A 25,389-nucleotide genomic window follows, 5' to 3' on the forward strand; every position below is an offset into this window, starting at 1 on the left:
CTTGTGTAGATATAGTCACTACTGTATATACCTTTATTCACCAAGGTTGCATTAAATTGATCAAAAGTTATAACATTATACTGTAAGTGTTTTTACTCTCAGATATCTATTTCTATTTAATTCTGTTCTTTAAAATTTTCTATTCAATTAAATTCTATTGAATTCTGGAAAAAAAAAACAAGAAACATGACTGTTTTCAAGTGTGATAATGATTCTTGAGCATATTGTACAATGTTACTGTTTTACTGTATTTTTGATCAAATAAAAGCATTGCTGAGTACGAGACTTCTTTCAAAACATTTAAAAAAATCTTACTAAGCCCAAACTTTTTTACAGTATAATTTTAGAAATTGCATAATCATACTTATTTATTTATTTTTACATTTATTTTTATTCTTTTTTAATTGTTTTGTCACTATGAACTGCATATAGGCATACTACTCCTTTACGTGCAGAAAGTAGCAATATGCGATATCTATATAGGACCTTGAAGTACTTGGAGTTGCCACAGTTATAGCTGACATGATAGCTTGTGGTGTTTCATGTACAAACCCGATTCCAAAAAAGTTGGGACACTTTACAAATTGTGAATAAAAAGGAATGCAATAATTTACAAATCTCATAAACTTATATTTTATTCACAATAAAATATAGATAACATATCAAATGTTGACATTTTGAAATGTCATGCCAAATATTGGCTCATTTTGGATTTCATGAGAGCTACACATTCCAAAAAAGTTGGGACAGGTAGCAATAAGAGGCCGGAAAAGTTAAATGTACATATAAGGAACAGCTGGAGGACCAATTTGCAACTTATTAGGTCAATTGGCAACATGATTGGGTATAAAAAGAGCCTCTCAGAGTGGCAGTGTCTCTCAGAAGTCAAGATGGGCAGAGGATCACCAATTCCCCCAATGCTACGGTGAAAAATAGTGGAGCAATATCAGAAAGAGTTTCTCCAAGAAAAATTGCAAAGAGTTTGAAGTTATTATCATCTATGGTGCATAATATCATCCAAAGATTCAGGGAATCTGGAACAATCTCTGTGCGTAAGGGTCAAGGCCGGAAAACCATACTGGATGCCCGTGATCTTCGGGCCCTTAGACGGCACTGCATCACATACAGGAATGCTACTGTAATGGAAATCACAACATGGGCTCAGGAATACTTTCAGAAAACATTGTCGGTGAACACAATCCACCGTGCCATTCACCGTTGCCGGCTAAAACTCTATAGGTCAAAAAAGAAGCCATATCTAAACATGATCCAGAAGCACAGGAATTTTCTCTGGGCCAAGTCTCATTTAAAATGGACTGTGGCAAAGTGGAAAATGGTTCTGTGGTCACACTAATCATAATTTGAATTTCTTTTTGGAAAACTGGGACGCCATGTCATCCGGACTAAAGAGGACATGGACAACCCAAGTTGTTATCAGCGCTCAGTTCAGAAGCCTGCATCTCTGATGGTATGGGGTTGCATGAGTGCGTGTGGCATGGGCAGCTTACACATCTGGAAAGGCACCATCAGTGCTGAAAGGTATATCCAAGTTCTAGAACAACATATGCTCCCATCCAGACGTCGTCTCTTTCAGGGAAGACCTTGCATTTTCCAACATGACAATGCCAGACCACATACTGCATCAATTACAACATCACGGCTGCGTAGAAGGATCCGGGTACTGAAATGGCCAGCCTGCAGTCCAGATCTTTCACCCATAGAAAACATTTGGCCCATCATAAAGAGGAATATGCAACAAAGAAGACCTAAGACAGCTGAGTAACTAGAAGCCTGTATTAGACAAGAATGGGACAACATTCCTATTCCTAAACTTGAGCAACTTGTCTCCTCAGTCCCCAGACGTTTGCAGACTGTTATAAAAAGAAGAGGGGATGCCACACAGTGGTAAACATGGCCTTGTCCCAACTTTTTTGAGATGTGTTGATGCCATGAAATTTAAAATCAACTTATTTTTCCCTTAAAATTATACATTTTCTCAGTTTAAACATTTGATATGTCATCTATGTTGTATTCTGAATAAAAACTGAAAAAAATAAAAAACTGAAACTTCCACATCATTGCATTCTGTTTTTATTCACAATTTGTACAGTGTCCCAACTTTTTTGGAATCGGGTTTGTAAATGATAATTATGAATGAATTACCATAATTTGTTCCACTTGTCGTTCTTATATTCATCGTTCATCATTTTCAGTTAAGTGAAAGTAAACTGAGTACATATCAAACAATAACAATGTGTGACAGACAAAGCAATAGTGACACATCATAAAAACATTTACTCACACTTGTTTGTTGCAACATTACTCTCGGAATTAATGTAGTCGGCACCGCATCATCTTTTATTTTTAGTCTCTCTGAAAAGCCTGCATTGAATTGTGTCTTGTTTAAGAATGAATCCACAGTAAAATGAAGTGAACAGTGTCTTACTGAAATGATCTGGAACTTTGTTAAAAATAAAGTTGATCTGCTTTAATGTTAAAGGGGACCTATAATGTGCCTTTCACAAGATGTAATATAAGTCTGTGAAGTTTCAGCTCAAAATACCCCACAGATCATTTATTATAACTCGTGAGGGCAAAAAAAATGCAGTTTTTGTGTGTGTCCCTTTAAATGCAAATAATGTGCTGCTCCCAGCCCACTTTCAAAAAGAGGGCAGAGATTTAACAGCTTGCGCTTCGATTGCTCAACAGCAACAAAGCTGGAGAATCTCACGCAGCCAAAATGACGATTGTCAGTAACGGTGTTCAGCCTTACATTTTTCAAACCGGAGTCGGACACTACAACTTTTAGAATGCAACTGGACTATTCTGAATGGTTAGTGGAAAAAATTTATGTAATTGCTGTGGAGTTGATTCATCTCATTGACTACCATGTGCCGTCATGTTAATCTTTTGTGCAAATTCAGAGTTGAATTGACCCTCGTTTGTGAAGCAGTCCGGTGTAAAATGACAGCATGATAACAACACTCTACAACAACAACTCTCCCTCTTCTCTAAAGCAGCCAAACATGGCCTCACCCCCTTTGTTGCTTGTTCTCAGGGGCAGGGTTTATGTAAATTTCGGGGTTTGTGATGTCACCAACCTGGGAAGAAGCTCGTAGTAGCCCCTACCAGCCATTTGTTGTAGTCCTTAAACAGTGAATTCTTTGAAAGAAAATATCTCCCTTTGCATTGAACTTTGAGTGTCATAACTTTGCAGATGTTGTTTATGATCAAACAGCATGATTCCACACTAACTAAAGTTAAAGACTACCCCTTTAAGATCACAAGGAAGACAATGCAAAGACTGTTTTTCCACAGCTTGGCACTGGAAAACGTCTTGCAATCCTCAGAGGCATCTCTATGGTTTTGTTGCTGGAGTAATCCTGTGTTTGTGTCAGTCTTGTATTTACTACTACATGACGTGTGAATCAGTGGACGGGGCTAAAGATGCAATGATGTAGAAGTAAGCATTAATCTTCTTCTGCAGAGGCGGGCTTTCGCCACACTATGACGTCATACTGAGACAAAATCTGAAATAAGTCACTTTGGGAGCTTGGTCTTAATAAAAGCTGTTTTTGGACTAATGAGGACGTTTTGAGTTATGAAACTTAGAGGATATTTTTATAGTGCAATGAGCTCTTATAATGTCCAAAAGTCCAAAATTTGATTTCTTATTTCTTGACTCCTTTGAAGGAGTAGCTAAAGAAAAAAGAAAAGAGAACTTTTTTCAAAAAGACCTTCTTTTGTCACACAGGTTTGGAATAGGGTGACCACCTGACTATTGATCTGTTGCAGGACAGTAGATGTGATTTTGTGGGACAATGCGGGACACGTGAGACAGATAAATTTACAACTATTACACTATGTAATTACTGATTTACATTTGTTGGCAAATTTGGCATATCCGCCAATTAATGTTTCTGCCGCTGGGTGCCCATGCCCACACTATAATGTTGCGCTTATGGCAACATTAAATCCTGGAGAGAAGACAATTCTAGATTCACGGCTGCACATGCAGGAGGACAAAAGTTTGAGCGTGAAGATGTGATATCTGAGCAGGGAATCCGCCTGTGAGTGGAGAGATAGCTCGCGCATTTGATGCGCTCTCGACATTTTTCAATATAATAACGCCATAGAACCCACATTAAATGAAATATTAACGTGAGAAGAAAGTCGTGTCTGAATTTCGCAATTTTGTATTGGTTAAAACAAATGGAGAATATCTCGTTTTTCTGTAGGTGCTCGACCATTTCCGTGTGTGGAGCTTGATCGCCGCCGTTCGTTGGAAATATTTAACATCAGGATGGATGATTACATGCTTTAAATAATCGATTTGGGCAGCTTTGAGCAGCTTTTGAGGTTCTTATCCAGTATGGAAGATGAAATCCTTGCTGGTGTAGTTGTGTTTACTGACTTTGATGAGGCCTGCTCTGGTTATTTTCTTTTTTTGGTTATTTTCACAGCTAGAAAATGACGGCTGCACAAATAGATTTTTAAATGCTCACAGTTTTTATTATATTTCTTACTGTGGTATTGTAATTTCAGGGATGAAAAAAAAAACACAGACATAAATTAAATGCGTGACAAAAAGCTCCTAATTTCGGGACTGTCCCGCAAAATGCGAGATGGGTAGTCACCCTAGTTTGGAACAAAATGAAGGTGAACCTATTTTTGGATGAAATATCCCTTTAAATGCCTAACTATTGCAAGATTTACATAAGAAAGCATTTATATTTGCATTACTTCTATCAATAGCCTTAAACAATGGCTAAAAATAGCATTTGTATTCAATAACCAGCATGACCTAGGACAAATCAGTCAAAAAATAAAGTCATTCCAGAAGCAAAGCAACGTGCTCTGATGATTTCTGCACAATAAGAGCTGGAATGTACACATGGGAGGGAAAGGGCCATTTTAGTACCATATTGACTACAACACTTCAACTATACAAATTACTATAAAAGTCATTCTTTCACTCTTAGATATATATGCAGTAGGCTATCTCTACTCTCAGACAGATCTATATCAAACCAATTAACTTGTTAAATGCACTGACTTTCAACTGCAACAACACAACAGAGGTGTGAAAAGCAAGCTCTGCAAAAAAATATCAATAATGAAACCTCCAATCCTGTCCACTTAGTTCAGACAGCAGTTGGCAAAGCACAGGGTTTCCCTCATGGGTGATCGGTGCCAGCACCACCTCTGCTGTATTAGTCAACCTGGTGGAGAATGGTTAATATGGCAACTGGGACTTACCTATTTAAAAAACACGATCTGAGTACTGTTTTAAATCAACAGTAAAAAGATCTGTTTTCTATTCTGCCCTGCTACATCGAGTTTAAGGATCTGTAAGGAAACGCTCTCAAGGCTAAAGTTCTCCAAATGGCCACTTTGTAATCACTCTGCAAATGATAAAATAATCATAGAAAATAAGTGCTGTTTTTATTGAAGAGGGCCAAGACAATATAATTGCTGTTTTATTTTCCTAAGAGGCAAAGTGTGGAGTGATTGATTGAGGAAAATTTTAGGAGAGTGACCCTTGCACGGCAACAGCCTGCTAACAATGAAACAAATAGCACATAAACACCCGCCCCTAAACCCTCACTGAAGAAACAATTTTAAGATTTTAATTAAAGCATTTAGTGTATTAATTAAGCCATTTTGTTGGACCATGCAGGTGTGTTTAAATCACTCAATTTAAATTCAATTAATGGCCTTTATACTTTTTAATATTGTTCATTTTAAAACTGACTTGATGTCTCTTTAATTATCAAATGCAAAGCACTAAATTACCACTGTGTATTATGTGCTACGTATATAAACAATCTTGCCTTGCTTGAGTGATTTCAGTTTTTACTATCGTCGTGGGGACATTTGTTTCCCCAACACATGCACTCACTTGCAAAGCTTATATAATCTAAATTTTGCTTTCCCATTGACATAATTGCTATAATTACCTAATTGCTAATAATTACAACCGACTAAATGTGATCCTAAAATACAATAAATGAACAAAGTCATTATTCTGGAAAAGTTTTATATAACTAGGTTAGAAATACACACACAGATGTATTCAATTATACTTGTGCGGACATCCCATTTTCTATTTTTCTTAAAAGAATCAATTTGAAGTAATAAATTAGCCAAAATGTTATCAAAAAATATAAAGTTGTGGAGCCAGATTTTGGACTAGATCAAGATTTCAGATTAAAACGAATCACAGGGGTAAAAAACAAGCAACCGTCAAAATGCCTCTGAGTCATTCCACGAAACCGGTATGATTTGAGTCCATCTGACTTTTTTCAGTATATTTTATCTATTGGGTCACCAAAATATATTTTTAAAAGCTTTTTGTATTAATTGAAATGTCTCCTTTAAAGGTGCCCAAGAATGCTTTTTCACAAGATGTAATATAAGTCTAAGGTGTCTCCTGAATGTGTCTGTGAAGTTTCAGCTCAAAATACCCCATAGATTTTTTTAAATAATTTTTTTTAACTGCCTATTTTTGGGCATCATTAACAATGCACTGATTTACACTCAGCTCCGCCCCCTTAAATCGCGAGCTTCCTGCCACATGAGCTCTCGACTATATTACAGTGCATTTACAAAGTTTACACAGCTAATATAACCCTCAAATGGATCTTTACAAGATGTTCGTCATGCACGCTGTATGCATGCTTCAAATTATGTGAGTAAAGTATTTTTTTGGATGTTAAAGTTTTATTCTGAGTGAATTTGAGGCTGTTCTCCGTGGCTAACGGCTAACACTAAACTGTTGGGAGAGATTTATAAAGAATGAAGTTGTGTTTATGAATTATACAGACTGCAAGTGTTTAAAAAATGAAAATAGCAACGGCTCTTGTCTCCGTGAATACAGTAATTAACCGATGGTAACTTTAACCACATTTAACAGTACATTAGCAACATGCTAACAAAACATTTAGAAAGACAATTTACAAATATCAGTAAAAATATCATGCTATCATGGATTATGTCTGTTATTATTGCTCCATCTGCCATTTTTCGCTGTTGTTCTTGCTTACCTAGTCTGATGATTCGGATGTGCAGAGATCCAGACGTCAACTGGCTGCCCTTGTTAAATGCCTTCCATAATGTTGGGAACATCATGAGCTGGCATATGCAAATTTTGGGGCGTACACCCCGACTGTTACGTAACAGTCGGTGTTATGTTGAGATTCGCCTGTTCTTTGGAGGTCTTTTAAACAAATGAGATTTATATAAGGAGGAGGAAACAATGGAGTTTGAGACTCACTGTATGTCATTTCCATGTACTGAACTCTTGTTATTTGACTATGCCAAGATAAATTCAATTTTTCATTCGAGGGCACCTTTAATAATGTTTAAAAACACGACATACATTTTATCTTCATATTAGAAGTTATTTAGTTTTTTTTTTTTCAGTTGATGCCACCTATTTTGTCAAGTCCCTCAAGGCCTTCTATGAAAATGTACTTGGGATATGAAAAAAAGTCCATTCATTTTGCCATAAATATCCATCTGTGCTTTTTTGCTGGTAATGTTTTTTTTCTAAGAAAATTCATGATTATTCATTAAAATCACATCATTTAGTTCTGTACCTCAGTAACCCCTCAACCCTGTTACACAAACCATTCTCCCGCTATAAAAATAATGAACTGATACTAATGTGACATCATTAATAGGAAGTGACATCATAGAAGTCTTCTGAACAAGATTGTAAGCAGACACAGGCAAGTTACCACCTTCTTTAATAATTATAACTAAATTATGTTGTGAAATTGTGTTTGTCAAGCTTAACGATTTAACCCTGTTACATCAATTAAAGATAGAAAACTATTACTTGTGAAAATTATCGTTGTTATTTCAACATTATTCATGATTTCTTAATATCACGCATGCCATGCTCTCTCCATTTATTCACTAGATTTAGAGCAGTGGCCAACTTGGGCAAAAATTCACAACCCTGTCACAGTCAACCCCACTACACCCACATTTTTCTTGAAATGTTCAGAGCAATCATAAGAATACTGAAATTCTGAAGTTAAGCCTTTGATAAAAAATGATGAGTTTGCAAAAACTGCCCATTTCAGGCTTTAGTATAGCAAAATTGTGAGATTTTATGTAACTTTTACATTTGCAATTACTTGTTAAATGATCTGATTAATAGGAAAATGTTGATTTTATTACAAATACATTTTATAATAATATTCAGAGAGCTCCCATATGTCACAGATCCCTTGTTCCCCTGGACTCCATTTCCCATGATCCTCCTGTTCTCCACACCTGCACTCACTTCCCTCGTCAGTTCCTCATCATCACGGATCACCTGCACCTGGACTCTATTATCTGCACTCCCTTTATATTGCACTCACTCCCTTCACTCCTCGTCCGTCTTAATGTTATGTTTATGTTGTATGTTTGGTTCTCCTAGCCTTTTGGATTAAAGTATTGTGTAGTGTGGAAATCCGTACCTGCCTCATCTCTTCAAACCAGTACAACTGTAACAGAAAGACGGACCCATACCATTGGATTTCCACAAGAAGATGGAGACTTTGACCAGCTCCCTGGCTCCTGCGCCTCCAACGCCTCTCACCCTGTCACCCGGCGATCGCCTTATCGGGCTCTTCCAGATTGGTCGTTCACTGGAGAGGTATGTGGAGGAGTTCGTTGAGCTGGCTTATCTGTCTGACTGGTCCGAAGCTAATTTAATCGCCCTGTTTTTGGACGGTCTGGATGACAACACTCTCCGTCTCCATGAACCTGATTATCGTCTCTCCTTAAGCGAAACTATCAATTTTATTTTGTTTTTGAATAATTCCCAATTCTATGTGGATGAGTGTTGGTCTTCAGTCCGTCCAGAAACACGGTCAGCCGGGCCAGTTAGTCAGTCTCCGTATTCCTCCGCTTACCCCTCCAGTGAACGTCCTTCCTGTCCCACACGGAACCCACACTCCTCAACTGGGTCCCGAAAGCGGAGGAGGAGGAAACAAGCCGCTTCAGTGTCTCCAGAGCCCGCTCCAGTATCTCCAGAGCCCGCTCCAGTATCTCCAGAGCCCGCTCCAGTATCTCCAGAGCCCGCTCCAGTATCTCCAGAGCCCGCTCCAGTATCTCCAGAGCCCGCTCCAGTGTCTCCAGAGCCCGCTCCAGTGTCTCCAGAGCCCGCTCCAGTGTCTCCAGAGCCCGCTCCAGTATCTCCAGAGCCCGCTCCAGTATCTCCAGAGCCCGCTCCAGTATCTCCAGAGCCCGCTCCAGTATCTCCAGAGCCCGCTCCAGTGTCTCCAGAGCCCTTTCCAGTGTCTCCAGAGCCCGCTCCAGTATCTCCAGAGCCCGCTCCAGTATCTCCAGAGCCCGCTCCAGTATCTCCAGAGCCCGCTCCAGTGTCTCCAGAGCCCGCTCCAGTGTCTCCAGAGCCCGCTCCAGTGTCTCCAGAGCCCGCTCCAGTGTCTCCAGAGCCCGCTCCAGTGTCTCCAGAGCCCGCTCCAGTATCTCCAGAGCCCGCTCCAGTATCTCCAGAGCCCGCTCCAGTATCTCCAGAGCCCGCTCCAGTATCTCCAGAGCCAGCTCCAGTATCTCCAGAGCCAACTCCAGTCCCCACAGAGCCAGCTCCAGTGCCTGTGGGGATTTTAATTGTATTTGAGGGGATGAAATGGCCCTCAACCCCAGTCTCCTCCGAGCCAAGTTCTCCAGTCTCCGCCGCCGAGCCAAGTTCTCCAGTCTCCGCCGCCGAGCCAAGTTCTCCAGTCTCCGCCGCCGAGCCAAGTTCTCCAGTCTCCGCCGCCGAGCCAAGTTCTCCAGTCTCCGCCGCCGAGCCAAGTTCTCCAGTCTCCGCCGCCGAGCCAAGTTCTCCAGTCTCCGCCGCCGAGCCAAGTTCTCCAGTCTCCGCCGCCGAGCCAAGTTCTCCAGTCTCCGCCGCCGAGCCAAGTTCTCCAGTCTCCGCCGCCGAGCCAAGTTCTCCAGTCTCCGCCGCCGAGCCAAGTTCTCCAGTCTCCGCCGCCGAGCCAAGTTCTCCAGTCTCCGCCGCCGAGCCAAGTTCTCCAGTCTCCGCCGCCGAGCCAAGTTCTCCAGTCTCCGCCGCCGAGCCAAGTTCTCCAGTCTCCGCCGCCGAGCCAAGTTCTCCAGTCTCCGCCGCCGAGCCAAGTTCTCCAGTCTCCGCCGCCGAGCCAAGTTCTCCAGTCTCCGCCGCCGAGCCAAGTTCTCCAGTCTCCGCCGCCGAGCCAAGTTCTCCAGTCTCCGCCGCCGAGCCAAGTTCTCCAGTCTCCGCCGCCGAGCCAAGTTCTCCAGTCTCCGCCGCCGAGCCAAGTTCTCCAGTCTCCGCCGCCGAGCCAAGTTCTCCAGTCTCCGCCGCCGAGCCAAGTTCTCCAGTCTCCGCCGCCGAGCCAAGTTCTCCAGTCTCCGCCGCCGAGCCAAGTTCTCCAGTCTCCGCCGCCGAGCCAAGTTCTCCAGTCTCCGCCGCCGAGCCAAGTTCTCCAGTCTCCGCCGCCGAGCCAAGTTCTCCAGTCTCCGCCGCCGAGCCAAGTTCTCCAGTCTCCGCCGCCGAGCCAAGTTCTCCAGTCTCCGCCGCCGAGCCAAGTTCTCCAGTCTCCGCCGCCGAGCCAAGTTCTCCAGTCTCCGCCGCCGAGCCAAGTTCTCCAGTCTCCGCCGCCGAGCCAAGTTCTCCAGTCTCCGCCGCCGAGCCAAGTTCTCCAGTCTCCGCCGCCGAGCCAAGTTCTCCAGTCTCCGCCGCCGAGCCAAGTTCTCCAGTCTCCGCCGCCGAGCCAAGTTCTCCAGTCTCCGCCGCCGAGCCAAGTTCTCCAGTCTCCGCCGCCGAGCCAAGTTCTCCAGTCTCCGCCGCCGAGCCAAGTTCTCCAGTCTCCGCCGCCGAGCCAAGTTCTCCAGTCTCCGCCGCCGAGCCAAGTTCTCCAGTCTCCGCCGCCAAACCAGCTCCATGCTCCTCCACCCACACATTGACTTTATTCCTTGGACTCCTCTATATGATCCTTAACCTCTCCAAGTATTTTTTGGGGGGGGGCCAAGTACCCGTGGGTGGGGGACATGTGGGCGCCACACATGTGGGTGGGCCTCTGACGTGGCCTGCCAAGGCTCCTGACCCGCCGTGGCCTGCCAAGGCTCCTGACCCGCCGTGGCCTGCCAAGGCTCCTGACCCGCCGTGGCCTGCCAAGGCTCCTGACCCGCCATGGCTCATGGATCCGCCCTGGAGACCTCCACTCCAGTCCACTCCAGGGCGCCCGCCCCCCCCTCCCGGTTATTCTATTTACGGCGCGAGGACGCGCCTACCGGGAGGGGGAGGTACTGTCACAGATCCCTTGTTCCCCTGGACTCCATTTCCCATGATCCTCCTGTTCTCCACACCTGCACTCACTTCCCTCGTCAGTTCCTCACCATCACGGATCACCTGCACCTGGACTCTATTATCTGCACTCCCTTTATATTGCACTCACTCCCTTCACTCCTCGTCCGTCTTAATGTTATGTTTATGTTGTATGTTTGGTTCTCCTAGCCTTTTGGATTAAAGTATTGTGTAGTGTGGAAATCCGTACCTGCCTCATCTCTTCAAACCAGTACAACTGTAACACCATAGTGTTCATAACTTAATATGTCAGTCAGTAGCAAAGACTTTTACATTGAAAAGACTGAACTGTTGTGAACATGACGAACTTGACGAGCACTGTCAGTTACAGGAAAACCCCTTAACTATTAAAAGGAAAGATTTTTTGTTACTGACCTGAAGGAAAATGCTAAATCTGAATGCATGCAATAAACTCACTCACTCGATCTCTTTCTCAAAATACTCTTCTACATAATACTGTAAGCTTCAATGAACAATATCAATTGAGGAAAGTTTACGTTGCTAAGAGCGGTTGCTAAGGGTGTTGTGTAGTGATACACAGAACCGTTGGGTGAAGCGTTCATGAATAAAACACAGCTATTGACCAATCAGAATCAAGGACAGGAACTAACTGTTTTATAATAAGTACTAATAAACAGACAATATTCTAGTATTATCCATGTTAATAAACATCTAGTTAAAATACCCTAAAATAAAGTGTTACCCTTTTAATGGTTGTGGTTGATGGAGGATTTCAAACTACTGTTCAGAAGTATGGGATCAGTATGTTTTTTGCAAGAAATCAATCTTTTATTCAGTAAAGGATGCATTAAATTAAGTGACAGTAAAGAACATTTACATTGTGTAAACTGCATTTTAAATATACTAAAATAGAAAACAGTTATTTACATAAATTATAATTTGTAATAATTGTAAAATTGTAATATTTCACAATATTTCTGTTTATTATTATTATAATTAATATATAAATTCATCAACTTCTTTAAAAACAGTGAAAAATACTACTGACCAAAACGTTTGAATGATAATGTATATCATTTATTTACGTGTGTGTGTGATATTTTTCCATATTTTGCATCATGTCTGCATGGATAGGACAAGCATAAAGAAATACAGACATGTATGAGGACAATTTTAAAAGAATTTGGAACTGACACACAAAGCAAAGCACACACACAGTGAAACACATGGTTATTAATTATCAGACATCTCAGCCTTTCATTATTGTTGTCATTAATTAACCACAACAGAATGTTGCCACTGCAATATCTTATTTAATAAATAATAACCATCTTTCTTTCGTGCACGCGCTCTCTCTCTCTCTCTCTCTCTCTCTCTCATATGAAGGAATTTAGCTTAGGCTAGCATGCTGCTGTGATGAAAAGCAAATAAACAGCTTGTCATTTCATATTAAGATAAATAGTTGTTACATTAGCTAGCATAAGCCCGTCACTAACTAGCAAGCTCAGGGTGGGCTGTTTTGGGGAAACAGAACCACCATGTCATATTAAGGCAGTGGATCACATAAATATAATAAAGTCAATGTGTACTCTAATTGCTGCCATTAATCATCACACTAAACGAATAGCCACTTCAAACAAATGTCATGTAAATTAATGTAGATCATAATGAAATCTGATTATTCAATGTACAGTGGCTGGTTGTTCACACACTAAAGCCTCAATCACTTCTTCGATAAAGGTCTGCCGTGCTGTAGAGATCAGCCTCGCTTTCCAGGTAATTGGTTTTCACACTACCAAAGCGCCCTTGCGACATGATGACATTGTGGTACTTTTCTTTCCCTAAAACAGCTCATCCTGACCTTTATATCTTTAACAAATTACCTGACACAAAAAGACCAACGGCCTTCAACCTTTTTCAGGCCAAGAACCTCTCTGTGGATGTTGCATTTTAAGCTTGGCCTATAATAATAAAAAAAAAGATATTGTATGCGCTCCAAAAGAAAAGATAACCAGTCCGTAAATCAAGAAAAGTTCGATCAACCAAAAAATAAATAAATTGTCCGCACACTGAAAAACATACAGTTAGACCAAAGCAAGGGTCTATCACAAAAAATACTTTAATTTAACATCTGAAAAGTGAAAAAAAAAGGAGCTTGGCCTATAAAACATGCAAATAGTACAATATTAATGTATTTACATAGTGTACTTTGTAAATAAAACATGTAGGCTTTGTAATATAAACATCATAAATGAGTCATATGCTTTACAAATTCATTTGTAAAACTGAACTTTAGTTTGCAAACTTTAGCTTTTTGTTAAACTTATATTTTCACAAGAATAATTGGCGTACCCCCTGCGGTACCGTCATGGACCCCCTGTTGAAGACCCCTGGTTAAGTCAAAAAAATGTGTCAGGAGGACAAAGATGAAGTTGCCTATTATGTCAGCAGTACATTAATCTTGCTTTTGTGTACGACACCGCGAATACTACACCTTTGTTCAGGAACAGCATGGGACCATTTTTTTTAACCTCTCAATCTATGATTAATTCATCTAATGTCTGTCTACCTATAACCACAGTTTAACTTAGAAAATAATGTCTGCAATGACTAAAAACTCACTTGATTTCCCTTTGGCTATGCAAACAAGGCTCAAACCAATCAATGCAGAGCTTTATTGCTTTGCCATTAGCTTGATTGTCAAACACTGTGCGTATGTGCGAACATCAGCATGAACACCTATTATGTGAAAGCATGTCATTTGCGGACTTGTGCGAGCAAGGCAACAAACAGCCAAGTGCTTATCAGGGTCCTTAGAGAGAAACAGGAAATTGAGTTTATCCAGTGTAATGGTGGGCAGAGTCACGCAGGGAAACAGACGGACCATTTCTCTCCTATTAGCAACCATGTGTTATTCATGAGGGCGAATTTAGTGTGAACTATGTTTCATTGATATTCAGTGCACTTACTTTGCGCTGACTGTCTGGGGACCAAAGCCATTCTGTTTTATGCCTTTATTTATTTATTTATTTATTTCCACGCTTAAAATCTGCATGGCATGAAAAGGCATGGTGACCGTGGGGTCACGGGGTCAAACATAGAGCCCAGTTGCAGGCCGTTTAATCAGTCTCAGCTTAACAAGCCTTCAAAAGCGATAGGAAGGTTGCGAAAAGAAAGACAGATAATGAAAGGAAAAATAAAAGAATGAACTGAGGAAGTGTTCTGGGTGAGATTGGCGGCTTACAATAGTATGAGACCATGGAAAATGCCACACACAACAACATGACTTCCATTGTTCTACAGCCATAATCCCTCTCCGAGCTTTGGGAGCTGGGATTGGTGTTATTGACAGAAGCACTATGGAGTGGTCAAAATAATCATATTAATTTGATTCGGTGACAGGCTCAATGCGAGCAAAAAAATATGACAATACACATCCTTATCCAATATATTCAGTAAATGACAACCCCTTGGCCCCCATGCCATCGCTCCTTCTTATTATTACCTCTCATCCCACTATTGCCCTTTGCCATTCTCCACTGCACTAAAAATATCCCGCCTCCCCTATTCTCGCTCTCAACTTGTCTTTGGATGAGGAGGGTGTAAATTGCTGTGTGTAAGGGATCCAAGAAGGCTCACAGAGGACCAGGATCAGGGAGGTGACAGGTGTGAGGCAACAGACCTCTCTGGACTTAGTTTAGTACTGCAAGGTAGAAAAAAGAAGAAAAAAAGCCTCACCAAAATAACAGTGCGCTAATGCTCAGAGACGGTGTGATATGGAGGTGAATATACTTGATATACACTGTGTATATATATAGTTGTGCTAAAAATTATTCATACCCTTGGTAAATATGACCAAAGAAGGCTGTGAAAATAAATCCGTATTGTTAATCATTTTGATCTTTTATTTTAAAAATCTACAAAAATCCAACCTTTCATTGGAGAATAATAATTTTAAATGGGGGGAAAATCTCATTATGAAATAAATGTTTTTCTCTAATACACATTGCTCACAATTAATCATACCCTTTTATTCAATACTTTTTGCAACCTCCTTTTCCCAAGATAACACCTCTGAGTCTTCTCCTATAATACCTGATAAGTTTGGAGAACACCTGACAAGAGATCAGAGATCATTCCTTCATGCAGAATCTCTCCAGATCCTTCAGATTCCAGCTCCATGTTGGTGCTTCTTCTCTTCAGTTCACTCCACTCATTTTCTTTAGGGTTCAGGTCAGGGACTGGGATGGTCATGGCAGAAGCTTGGTTTTGTTCTCAGTGACACATTTTTGTGTTGATTTTGATGTTTGTTTTGGATCATTATCCTGTTGGAAGATCCAACCAAAGCCCATTAAATGACTTCTAACTGGGACAGTCAGGTTTTGATTTTTTATCTGTTGGTATTTGATAGAAACCATTATTCCATTCTCCCTTTTCTTTCCTTTAGTTGGTTTCAGCTGTATCTCGTTTTCCTCAGTGTTTGCGCTGATTGCTCGCGCACCTGTCGTGTTTCTCTCCTGATTGTCTTGCCTACTTCTCTCTGCTGTTCACCGCGCTTCAGTGTCAGATTATTGTTTCCCTGTTGCTGGTGTTCTCGCTAAACTATCAGCTTGAAGATTCTTGACCATTGTTATTGTGTCTGCCGCAGTCTTAGTCCCAGTCACAGAAGCAGTCTCAGGACCAGTCCACCTGAGTCCTCGGCTCCCTCTGCCAGGTTTCCTCCATCTGCCGGTTGTGGTACATTCTTTCTTCTGCCAGAGGTTCTTCAGTTCTGAGACCGTGCTGCAGCTCACTCCTGCTTGTTGACTGAGACTGTTTTTGTGTTTTCTCCAGCTGCAAGTGTCTATGTGCTACCGCACTCGGCAGACTGCCTTTGTTTATTCTAAAGAGACTAATTAAACTGTTTGATTGCACTCTCTCGCCTCTGGGTCTTCTGCCTCACAACACCATGTATCTGATCAAGATGTCCAGGACCTCCAGCAGAAAAATAGGCTCACGACATTAAAGATACAGCCATATATTTCATTGTATACATGGGGTACTTCTTACCCCTGTGTGCACCAAACCCATCTTAAGTGTTTGCTGCCAAAAAGCTTTTTTTTTTTTTTTTTTGTTTCATCTGACCACAGAACATTTGAAAAGTAACTGACACTACTGGAACTTCAAACGGGATGGGTTCTATGGTCAGATGAAACAAAAAATTAGCTTTTTTAGCAGCAAACACTGCGTGCATACATGCGGGGGAGGGGTGCGATTTTCGAATAATAATCAAATAATTCCCAGCAATCTTCAGATATTATTTTTGCTTGAAATGCCCATCCCTTATATATATATATATATATATATATATATATATATATATATATATATATGATTATGAATGTAAATTGATACTTATGACTGATCACGCTCAAACACGTCCAGTCAGAGCCAGTTGCGTTCAGTCTGCAATTACAGTCGTTGTTCAGATTCCATGTGTGAGTATATAAATCGGCTCCAGTCGAAGGAAACAATCGGTATGTGTGTTCAGTTCAGTCTTAGAATGTTTCAGCTAATCGTTAAGTGTGTCCCCGGCTTAAGAAACCACAGAACAGAACACCCTAGCAACTGCATACCAACACACTAAAAACACTCAGAACACCATAGCAACTAAAAAGATAATCTAAATGCTAAAACCATCAGAACATCCTAGAAACTACATATTAGTATGCTAAAACACTCATAAAAACACCCAAGTTTAACCACACAGCTGCAGAGTACAGACATTCAGAAAACCTAGCAACTGCATACTAGCATGCTGAAAACACTCAGACAACCAAGCAACTGCATACCAACACACTAAAAACACTCAGAAAACCTAGCAACTGAAAAGATAACCTAAATGCTAAAACCATCAGAACACCCTAGAAACTACACTAGCATGCTAAAACACTCACAAAACACCCAAGTTTAACCACACAGCCGCAGAGTACAGACATTCAGAAAACCTAGCAACTGCATAGTATCATGCTAGGTGGTTCTGAGTGTTTTTTAGCAACTGCATAGCAACAGAACACACTTGCTACTGTATGGCAACGTGGTAAAAACAAAACGAGAACACCCTACTAACTAACCACATAGCTGCACATTAAAGACATTCAGGAAAACTAGCAACTGTACAGTGACATGCTAAAGAACAACCTAGCATCTGCATAGCAACACAATAAAAACTCCTAGAACATCCTAGTAACAAAATTAAAGCACAGTAAAGACACTCAGAAAACTTAACAAATGCTTTGTAAGTTTGTAACATGTAAAATATGTAAAATAAGTATAATAAATAAATAAGTTTCACTGAGATGAGGGAGATGGTGTGCCATTCATGATTAGCTTGTGGGTCAAAGATAACTGGTCTCTTTATCTGAGGATGATTAAAAAAAAAAAATCTTTATCTCACCTCATGCTGTTATCTACAAGGTGATACCCAGTTCTGTCGAAGTTTTATATAAGAATGGAAGAAAAAGCAGGATTTGAGGAAAATAATTACACCTGCAGTGTGACAAAAGCTGAGACAAACAGAGGGAAGCACTGTATGTGCGATTAGGTGATACGCCTCCACAAAAGCCAGTGCTACGCCAAAGGAATAGATCTATTATGTAAAGTGCTGAGGAAGAATTTCATTACATGTGAAATGCAAAGTTTAATGCAAAAGAGTTTGCAAACATACATAAACAGCCAGCGAGTAAGAAAAATAAGGGGAAAGGCTCAGCAGCCCCGCCAGCCAAAGCCGAGTTGTTTGCCTTGTCTTTTCCGATTTATTTGGATGAAATCCCCTGAAGCTTAACTTTCCGCGAGCAACACAGCACATACACCCTTGCTTCTTCACTCAAAGGACAGGTGTCACACTAACAAAACACATGGGGAAAGAATGAAAAAAAATATCCAGTAGCCTATTGAATGGATAACAGCTAAAATAATATTGGATTACTACAGATCTCATTATTTTTGATCTTTTGAACATTGAGTTTATTACAATCTATCCTTTGAGCCGTTCCTTTCACCTAGGTAATTCTCAAACCCACAGTTGTACATGCAGTCTGTCTGAACACACAGCAGACAGGTTGTTTGAGGCTTGTGAACCAGACATCATCAGATTGTTGTCTGATTTAGAGTAGAGATAGTGTATGAAAAGATAGGCTGCTATAATCCCTCATGCTCAATACCCTGAAAAAACCCTGGACCTATCCCATGCTCACAGGGCAGTTTGAGTAAAGCAATCTCATATTCTCAAATGTTTGCTATCTGTGCTAAAATCCAGTTTTGTACCATATCCCAGCGTATATCCTTCAAATTGTTGTTAAGAAACAGATTAGCATGTGTGCAACAGTAGAGTAATATCTAATTCTGCTCCAGGTCACTGTTTAGCGTAGCTGACCGACATTACCAGAACAACAACAGTTTTTCTGTTAATCCCACACGTATGCACAAGGCCCAAGGGGGGAGCTTTTGTGGGGTTCCAGTTGCTTTTTTAGTCGGTTGGTGAGGACATATTTCATTTTGGCATGCCGTTAGGACAAATGGGATTACACGGCCACTCTGGGAGTGAGACTCACTCGCAGGTGAGGCAAGCTGCTCTGGCGCTGTCATCAGACGCCCAGGGAATCATTGCTAAAGGTCAGCAGAGTCTGCATCTGAATGCCACAGCTTAGACACATTTGGAGTCGAAAGCTATTCCAATAAATATCCGCTCATCTCCTGTAAAAGCGTAATTCCTGCCTCTGTATTTTGAAAGCAGAAACCTGGAGGATTATGGTGATGTTAAGAGGCAACGGGAGCAAATCAATTTTGAGTGAATGACAGGAATGATGCTTTGAATAATGCATTTTTGAAAAAGAAGGGTGGGGGGAAAAGCCGGCGCTCGTGAGCAAATGGGACTCTCATAATAGTGGAAAATTTTCTCCTTCCCTGCCATTCTGTGTGTAGATGAATTGGTGGATAAGTTACACAAAATGGCTCCAAGGAAGCATGTCAGAAAGCAGCAGGGGTATTGTATGCCTCTCAGAGGCTTAACACAGGTTTAACTAAGCACTCGAGAGGTTGTTGGTAGGCTCTGGGATCAGTCTCAGCTGAAGCAGGGTGAGCCAGATTTATACACACACGGACAGAATAAATACTTGTAAAATACCAGATTTTGCAGCTTCCCTGAAGGGCTCAGAACCTCTCAAATGATTCTATTTTCTTGTCATTGTTTATTTCCTTTTCAAAATGGGCTTATTTTTGTAGAGCAGATCTTATTTCATTGAAAGTCTCAACCATTGCTGCTGAAAAGACCATCTTAGACTAAACCAGCTTCAACAAATCTTGGAATAGTCTTTCCGATGAAGCTGAAGGAAGTCTTGATGGTTAAATTTGTTAATGGGAAAGTTCATCCAAAAAACAAAAATTCAATCATTTTCCCTTAGGCCGTGTGTCCACCAATTTCTTTCAGTTGAGACTGCTTGCTATGATATGGAATATCTGCGGAAGTGTTACTAGTATCTAATTTCACAGATAGTTTGTTTCTGTACTGTTTCTATATAAACATATTGATACAATGTAAAGTATTTGCTCTGGTTCTTGTTTTAAATTATTTTGTTCTATTATTATGCTTGTTGTTGACATCTGTTTATGCTGTACAAGCAGAATGTGGCGGTTGGTTGGTGTAGTATTTGTCCTGCCCCTCCTCCACTCTGATTGGACGGCTGGCTAAAAAGTGACAGTGATGAGCGCAGTGTTTTATTCAAAGTACAAGAACATTCTTCAACTCGAGGCGACCAGTAAAAACAGCGTCTTGTTATGCTTCTGGCATTGAAAAACATGGCTCTCCAACTGAAAACAATTGGAAAAGTACGCTAGCCGCTGGAAAAAAATGCTTTGGCGGACACACGGCCTTATCCTTATGTTGTTTCAACCCTGTATGTTTTCTTGCCTTTGAATGTTGCGATGTTGTCTTCATTCGTCGCATGAGGAATAGTGCTTTAGTTTCACCATCTGTTCAATTTGACAACATTTTTGACGTCTGAGTGACAGGCACAAGGGGATGATCAAACTACGTGTTTTTCTCAGCACTGATGATTAAAAAGAAGGCTGGGTCTCGAGCAGGACACATTTAAAAAACTTGTGGCGCAATGGTCAAAGGGGTCCATCTAGCACATATTTACATAGAAAAAACTATTTAAAAGTATCAAAGGTTACTGTAAACAGTGCAGAGTAATCATGTCATATCCATAAGAACATTTATGATTCCAAAGCAAACTTCTTACGTCAGCGCATTCTACATTTGCATGTGTTGATGCTGGTAATCCCCATTCTGCGTTCACACACAGCATCATACCGGTAATGTTACAACTTCCTTTACTGGTATATTGCCAGAAGTGATTTACCAGTATTTTTGAAAAGGTCCTGTTCACACGTGATCTCTTACCAGTAATTTTCCAGTAAAGACTGTATGTATGAAAGGGGCTAATGACGCTCAAATGCTGCATTATCGTGTTACATGTGTGACCAGAAGATAATCATTGTCATAGATGTATGCATGTCATCATAGATGGCATGCTTGCAGATACTATTGACTCTGAACTTGTGTCAGCATGATGATGACAACATCAGTCTTCTTGTTTGATCTGTACGTGAACACAGTATCCTCTGAAAAACTAACGGCAGCTCTGTACATCCATGTAAATGTATTTATTACATGCTACATCAGTAGTCTTAAGACGTCAAATTTATATTTATATATTTTTTCAGTGAAATTTATGTATTAATGTTAATGTCCAAAAGAAGCACAAAATAAATGGCATATTGTAAGCTGAAATTACAAGGAGTATGGTACTTTGTTCCATGAACTTTGTTTTGGTCACTCTTCATCACAAAGTTTATTAGGATCTGTAAATGTTTTCTTCATTGTATTCTTGCTTCATGATCTAGCCCTATCACAGTGTTTCTCCAACCTCTTTTTGTATCCCTACAGACCCATCATTAAGTCTCACATACCCCTTTGTCAACAACAAACCAGGAATGCTGCTGATATCATACACAATATCATTCAGCATTATCCATCATTTTAAGTGGCCATTATTATAATGATTCACCTTTTAAATAAAAACAAAATCGATACGGTGGGTGAAAAAGTCTCAAAATATAGCATCTACATTTAATGAGACACCTGAGCTTATTTGTCTTTCACAGGTTCTAACAGTTCCAAGGCAATTATTGAGAAACTTTCTTGAAGAAGAACAAGCAGTGAATTTGTTCATAAACTAATTTAAATTTGTATCCAAGTCGTTGATTCTGTACTGTAGGTTTAACATAAGTCAAACACTAAGTCTCTCTCTTATTCTCTCCATATCTTTTTAGGCTGTGGGTTGGAGTTCCTGCTGGTCCTCTGTGGGCTGGAGCTCTCCTGGTCTTGCCCACGCCACTGCATTTGCTATATGGCCCCCAGCACTGTCAGCTGCCAAGCCCACAACTTCCTGTCCGTCCCGGAAGGAATTCCTCCGCACAGTGAGCGCATCTTCCTCCAAAACAACAAGATCCATCGACTACTGCGGGGTCACTTTAGCCCTACCACGGTCACTCTGTGGATTTACTCCAACAACATCACTTATATTGAACCATCTACTTTCCAAGGGTTCACCTTGCTGGAGGAATTGGACCTGGGAGACAATCGCCACCTACGTTCACTGTCTGCAGAAACCTTTCATGGGCTGGGCCGGCTCCATGCCCTCCATCTATACCGCTGTGGCCTCAGTGCACTGCCGAATAACATCTTCCAGGGTCTCCGCAACCTCCAGTATCTGTACCTGCAGGTGAGACACTTGCATAGCTGCTTGTGTAAAAAAGTCATCTTGTAATATTGTAGTAAAAATATAACCACTGTTTTGTTTCTGTGTTTGAAGGACAACCATTTGGAGAATCTGCAGGATGATCTTTTCGTGGACTTACACAACCTGAGCCACCTGTTTCTTCACGGGAACCGTCTCTGGAGCCTGCACCAAAACACATTTAGAGGACTGGGGGCTTTGGACCGGCTGCTACTGCACCACAACCAACTGCAGTGGGTGGACCGTCTGGCATTCCACGACCTGCGGCGACTTACTACTCTCTATTTGTTCAACAACTCCTTGACGGAGTTAGCTGGAGAGTGTCTGATCCAGCTGCCTGCCCTGGAGTACCTTCGCCTCAACGACAACCCTTGGGAGTGTGACTGTAAGGCTTTATCACTGTGGGATTGGCTCAAAAAGTTCCGGGGATCCACATCATCAGTGGGTTGCGTGGCACCGGCAGAACTGGCAGGCAAAGATTTGAAACAACTGAGGAAAGAGGACTTCCCGAACTGTTCCGGATCTGAGTCTCTGCACCAGAGTAAGACCAAGACTTGGGCAGGAACAGATAACTCACTGAAGCAGGAGCCCCATCCTGCCCAGCCTCCACAAACACGCCCACATCACCCCCAACTGAATGAACAATACCCTTCCCCTCCATCTCCCCTGCCCCAGCCACCCCCTGCCATAAATGGTGTACAAGCAGGACCGGGAGGGTCCCCGGGCATAGACTCTGCTCAGAGGCCCGGCCGATCTCGGAACTGCACACGCCAACGTGTCCGGGGCAGCAAGGGAAAAGCACCCAACGAGGTCCACATCTTAAAAGAGATGGCGGATAAGGAGTATTCCTCTCCTGATTTCACTGGGAAATATGATGAAACATCTTCCGATGGTTCAAACACACGAAGAAAGCACAAATGTACCCCCCGGACCTCTGTGCATCCCCCTAGTGGGGTCCAGAAAGCCAGCTGTGGACACTCTCATCATACACATCTCTGTCTTTGTTGTATTCTGGGACTGCTTGTGCTCATTCTGCACTGAACTAAATTCTGGACTATCATGGATACGCCGCAGTCCTCAGATCAGCTCTAGCTCCAGCATTACCAGGCCTACTAATGTGTGTATGTTTGTGTGTGTATGTGTGAGTGATAAAAGTGTAATACATTGTATAAGGAGCTTTGCCATTTAGACTGAAATAGATGAAAACTGAACACTGGATGTTATAAATTCAAATTTGGGTTGGGGAACAAGAAGAACAGTAAAGCAAACTAAACATGCTTGCACTGCCACTGTTGTTGTTCTTAATTTTTTTTTTTTCTTTTCCCATTTCTTGTTGGTCTGGTCTCCCCTTCTAAATGGAAAATAACTTCAATGAAAGAAAGCACAGATAACCAAATAAATGTGTAATATGAGACACAAGCAAGCAATGTAGATATGCGAAGACAGAGGTTGTGTTTAGAAAATATCTCCAACTTCTTTTCTTTAAAATTTCTAACATATAGAAAGGACACAGCACTAGTACAAGTACATTGTCCTTTGTTTAATTTGTCACATTATTGCCAAATATATTCACAAATATATCAGTGTAAGGTCTCCTAAGATCAGGAGTTTCAACCATTAGTAGGACTTGCTGTCTTTATGGTGGGAATATTATCTAAATCCACTGAATGATGTGAAACAAAACAAAGTTTATTAAATGAAACACAGTGTTATAACCAGTGCTCCTAAATGGAATAGCCAGTAAAAGCACATACATTCTCCTTACCTCAGAAGAGTTAAGGCATAAAAACTTTTTTTTTTTTTTTTTTCCACTTTAGATGGCTTTTTGTTTCCTTTCAATACTTTCCTGGATTTATTTTTCATATTTTCTTTGCTTTTGCTCTAAAAAGTGACTTCAGGTGAATCGTTTTGGATTGTATTGTTTTATAACAGCACATAAAAGCCAATGGTTATACTAGCTGCTATATTGTTTATAGAAGCAAATGAGACCCATTTTAACCTCATCTGCTTCCAAAAAAACTCAGTATGTGTGTGTGTGCGTGTCCAGTATAAAAAGCTATGAAAAAAATTAGAGATGTGTTTGTTTCTTGTCCTCTGTGTTGTTTGTTTTGTTTGGCTGTGACTCAGAGGACTTAGAAATGGACTGCTGATGGGGGCATGGACTCTGGAGGGGACACAGGTCTAATTGAAGTGAACTCTATTTTGAAAAGCGCCTTCAGCCTAAGCCCGTCATCGAAAACATAGACACCTCTCTTTCTTAAAGCGGTGTGAAATCATCTGTTTTAACAAGACAGAGAAGAAAAAAAAAGAAAACAAATAAAAATACACACACAAAAACGAAATGTATCTTTATGAGACTTGATGACAAAAACACATTTCAAATTTAGCATGGCCAAAAAAAAAAAAAAAAAAAAAAGAACTTTTGGAGCCATAGGCCTGCTTGATTGCCTCTACAGTGTCTGCTGTGAATTCAAATAGGAGTCCAGGAGAGGGACAATCGCGTGAACACTCGGGACACTATGGATGATAGACGGTTGCCCGTCACAGATGCTGTGGAGTACAGGAGAACTATGCCTCCTGTTCTAAGACACACTTTGTAAAAATAAGGAGAACTGTATCAACACAATCTGCAATGGAAATATTAATCAGTACTATGACACTGACATCATTAATGACATTTTTGATTACAACAGGGTTCCTGAATCTCTGAAGAACTTCTCTTCAGAATGCAATTATTATTTTTATTATTACTTTCATTTGATCTTTTTTTGTTGTTGTTTTTGTTTTGATTATACATTTATTTGGTATGTCCGTAGGGCACCATTTTCTGACTAAACTGCACAATCCAGTCTCCTCTCGTCCTTCCCTTTCTCTCTCTTCTGTGTCTCTCCATCCTAGTGATTTGATGGTTTAACGAGTCGTTCTCAAAAAAAAAAAACAAGAAAAAACTTTATAAAGATATTAAAATCTATATCTTCTTATGTTAAATGTGTTTGTTTGCATTTATTCTGCATGTGTGTTTACAGATGTTGATGAGGCCTGTCAGAAGATGCATTTTGAAATATTATCACCTTTATTGCCTTAATTATTTTTATATTAATTTAAAGCTAGGATGTGCAGCTTCATACAAGTGTGGGTACCTGCAGGTCAGAGTAATTGGCGTGCCAAAAGGTAGTAGGTGTGACAAAAGGTCTTTACAATTGGTCGCAAAAGCTGCCTGTGTTAGGTAGGGTTAGG

General features: G+C 40.9%; 1 protein-coding gene across 2 annotated transcripts in view; it reads left to right on the forward strand.

Moving 5' to 3' along the window:
• The window catches only part of rtn4rl1b (reticulon 4 receptor-like 1b), a 226,541-nt gene extending 202,021 nt beyond the window's left edge, over nt 1-24,520 (forward strand). For both annotated transcript variants that reach the window (XM_067365644.1, XM_067365645.1), the window contains 2 exons: nt 21,686-22,137; nt 22,228-24,520. In XM_067365644.1, coding sequence (XP_067221745.1) covers nt 21,686-22,137; nt 22,228-23,193 — 1,418 coding nt within the window. In that variant the 3' untranslated portion in view covers nt 23,194-24,520. The remainder of the gene's footprint in view (nt 1-21,685; nt 22,138-22,227) is intronic.
• Nucleotides 24,521-25,389: the final 869 nt, after the last annotated feature.

This window comes from Chanodichthys erythropterus, chromosome 17 (genome assembly GCF_024489055.1).
Source record: "Chanodichthys erythropterus isolate Z2021 chromosome 17, ASM2448905v1, whole genome shotgun sequence".
NCBI classification, from domain to species: domain Eukaryota; kingdom Metazoa; phylum Chordata; class Actinopteri; order Cypriniformes; family Xenocyprididae; genus Chanodichthys; species Chanodichthys erythropterus.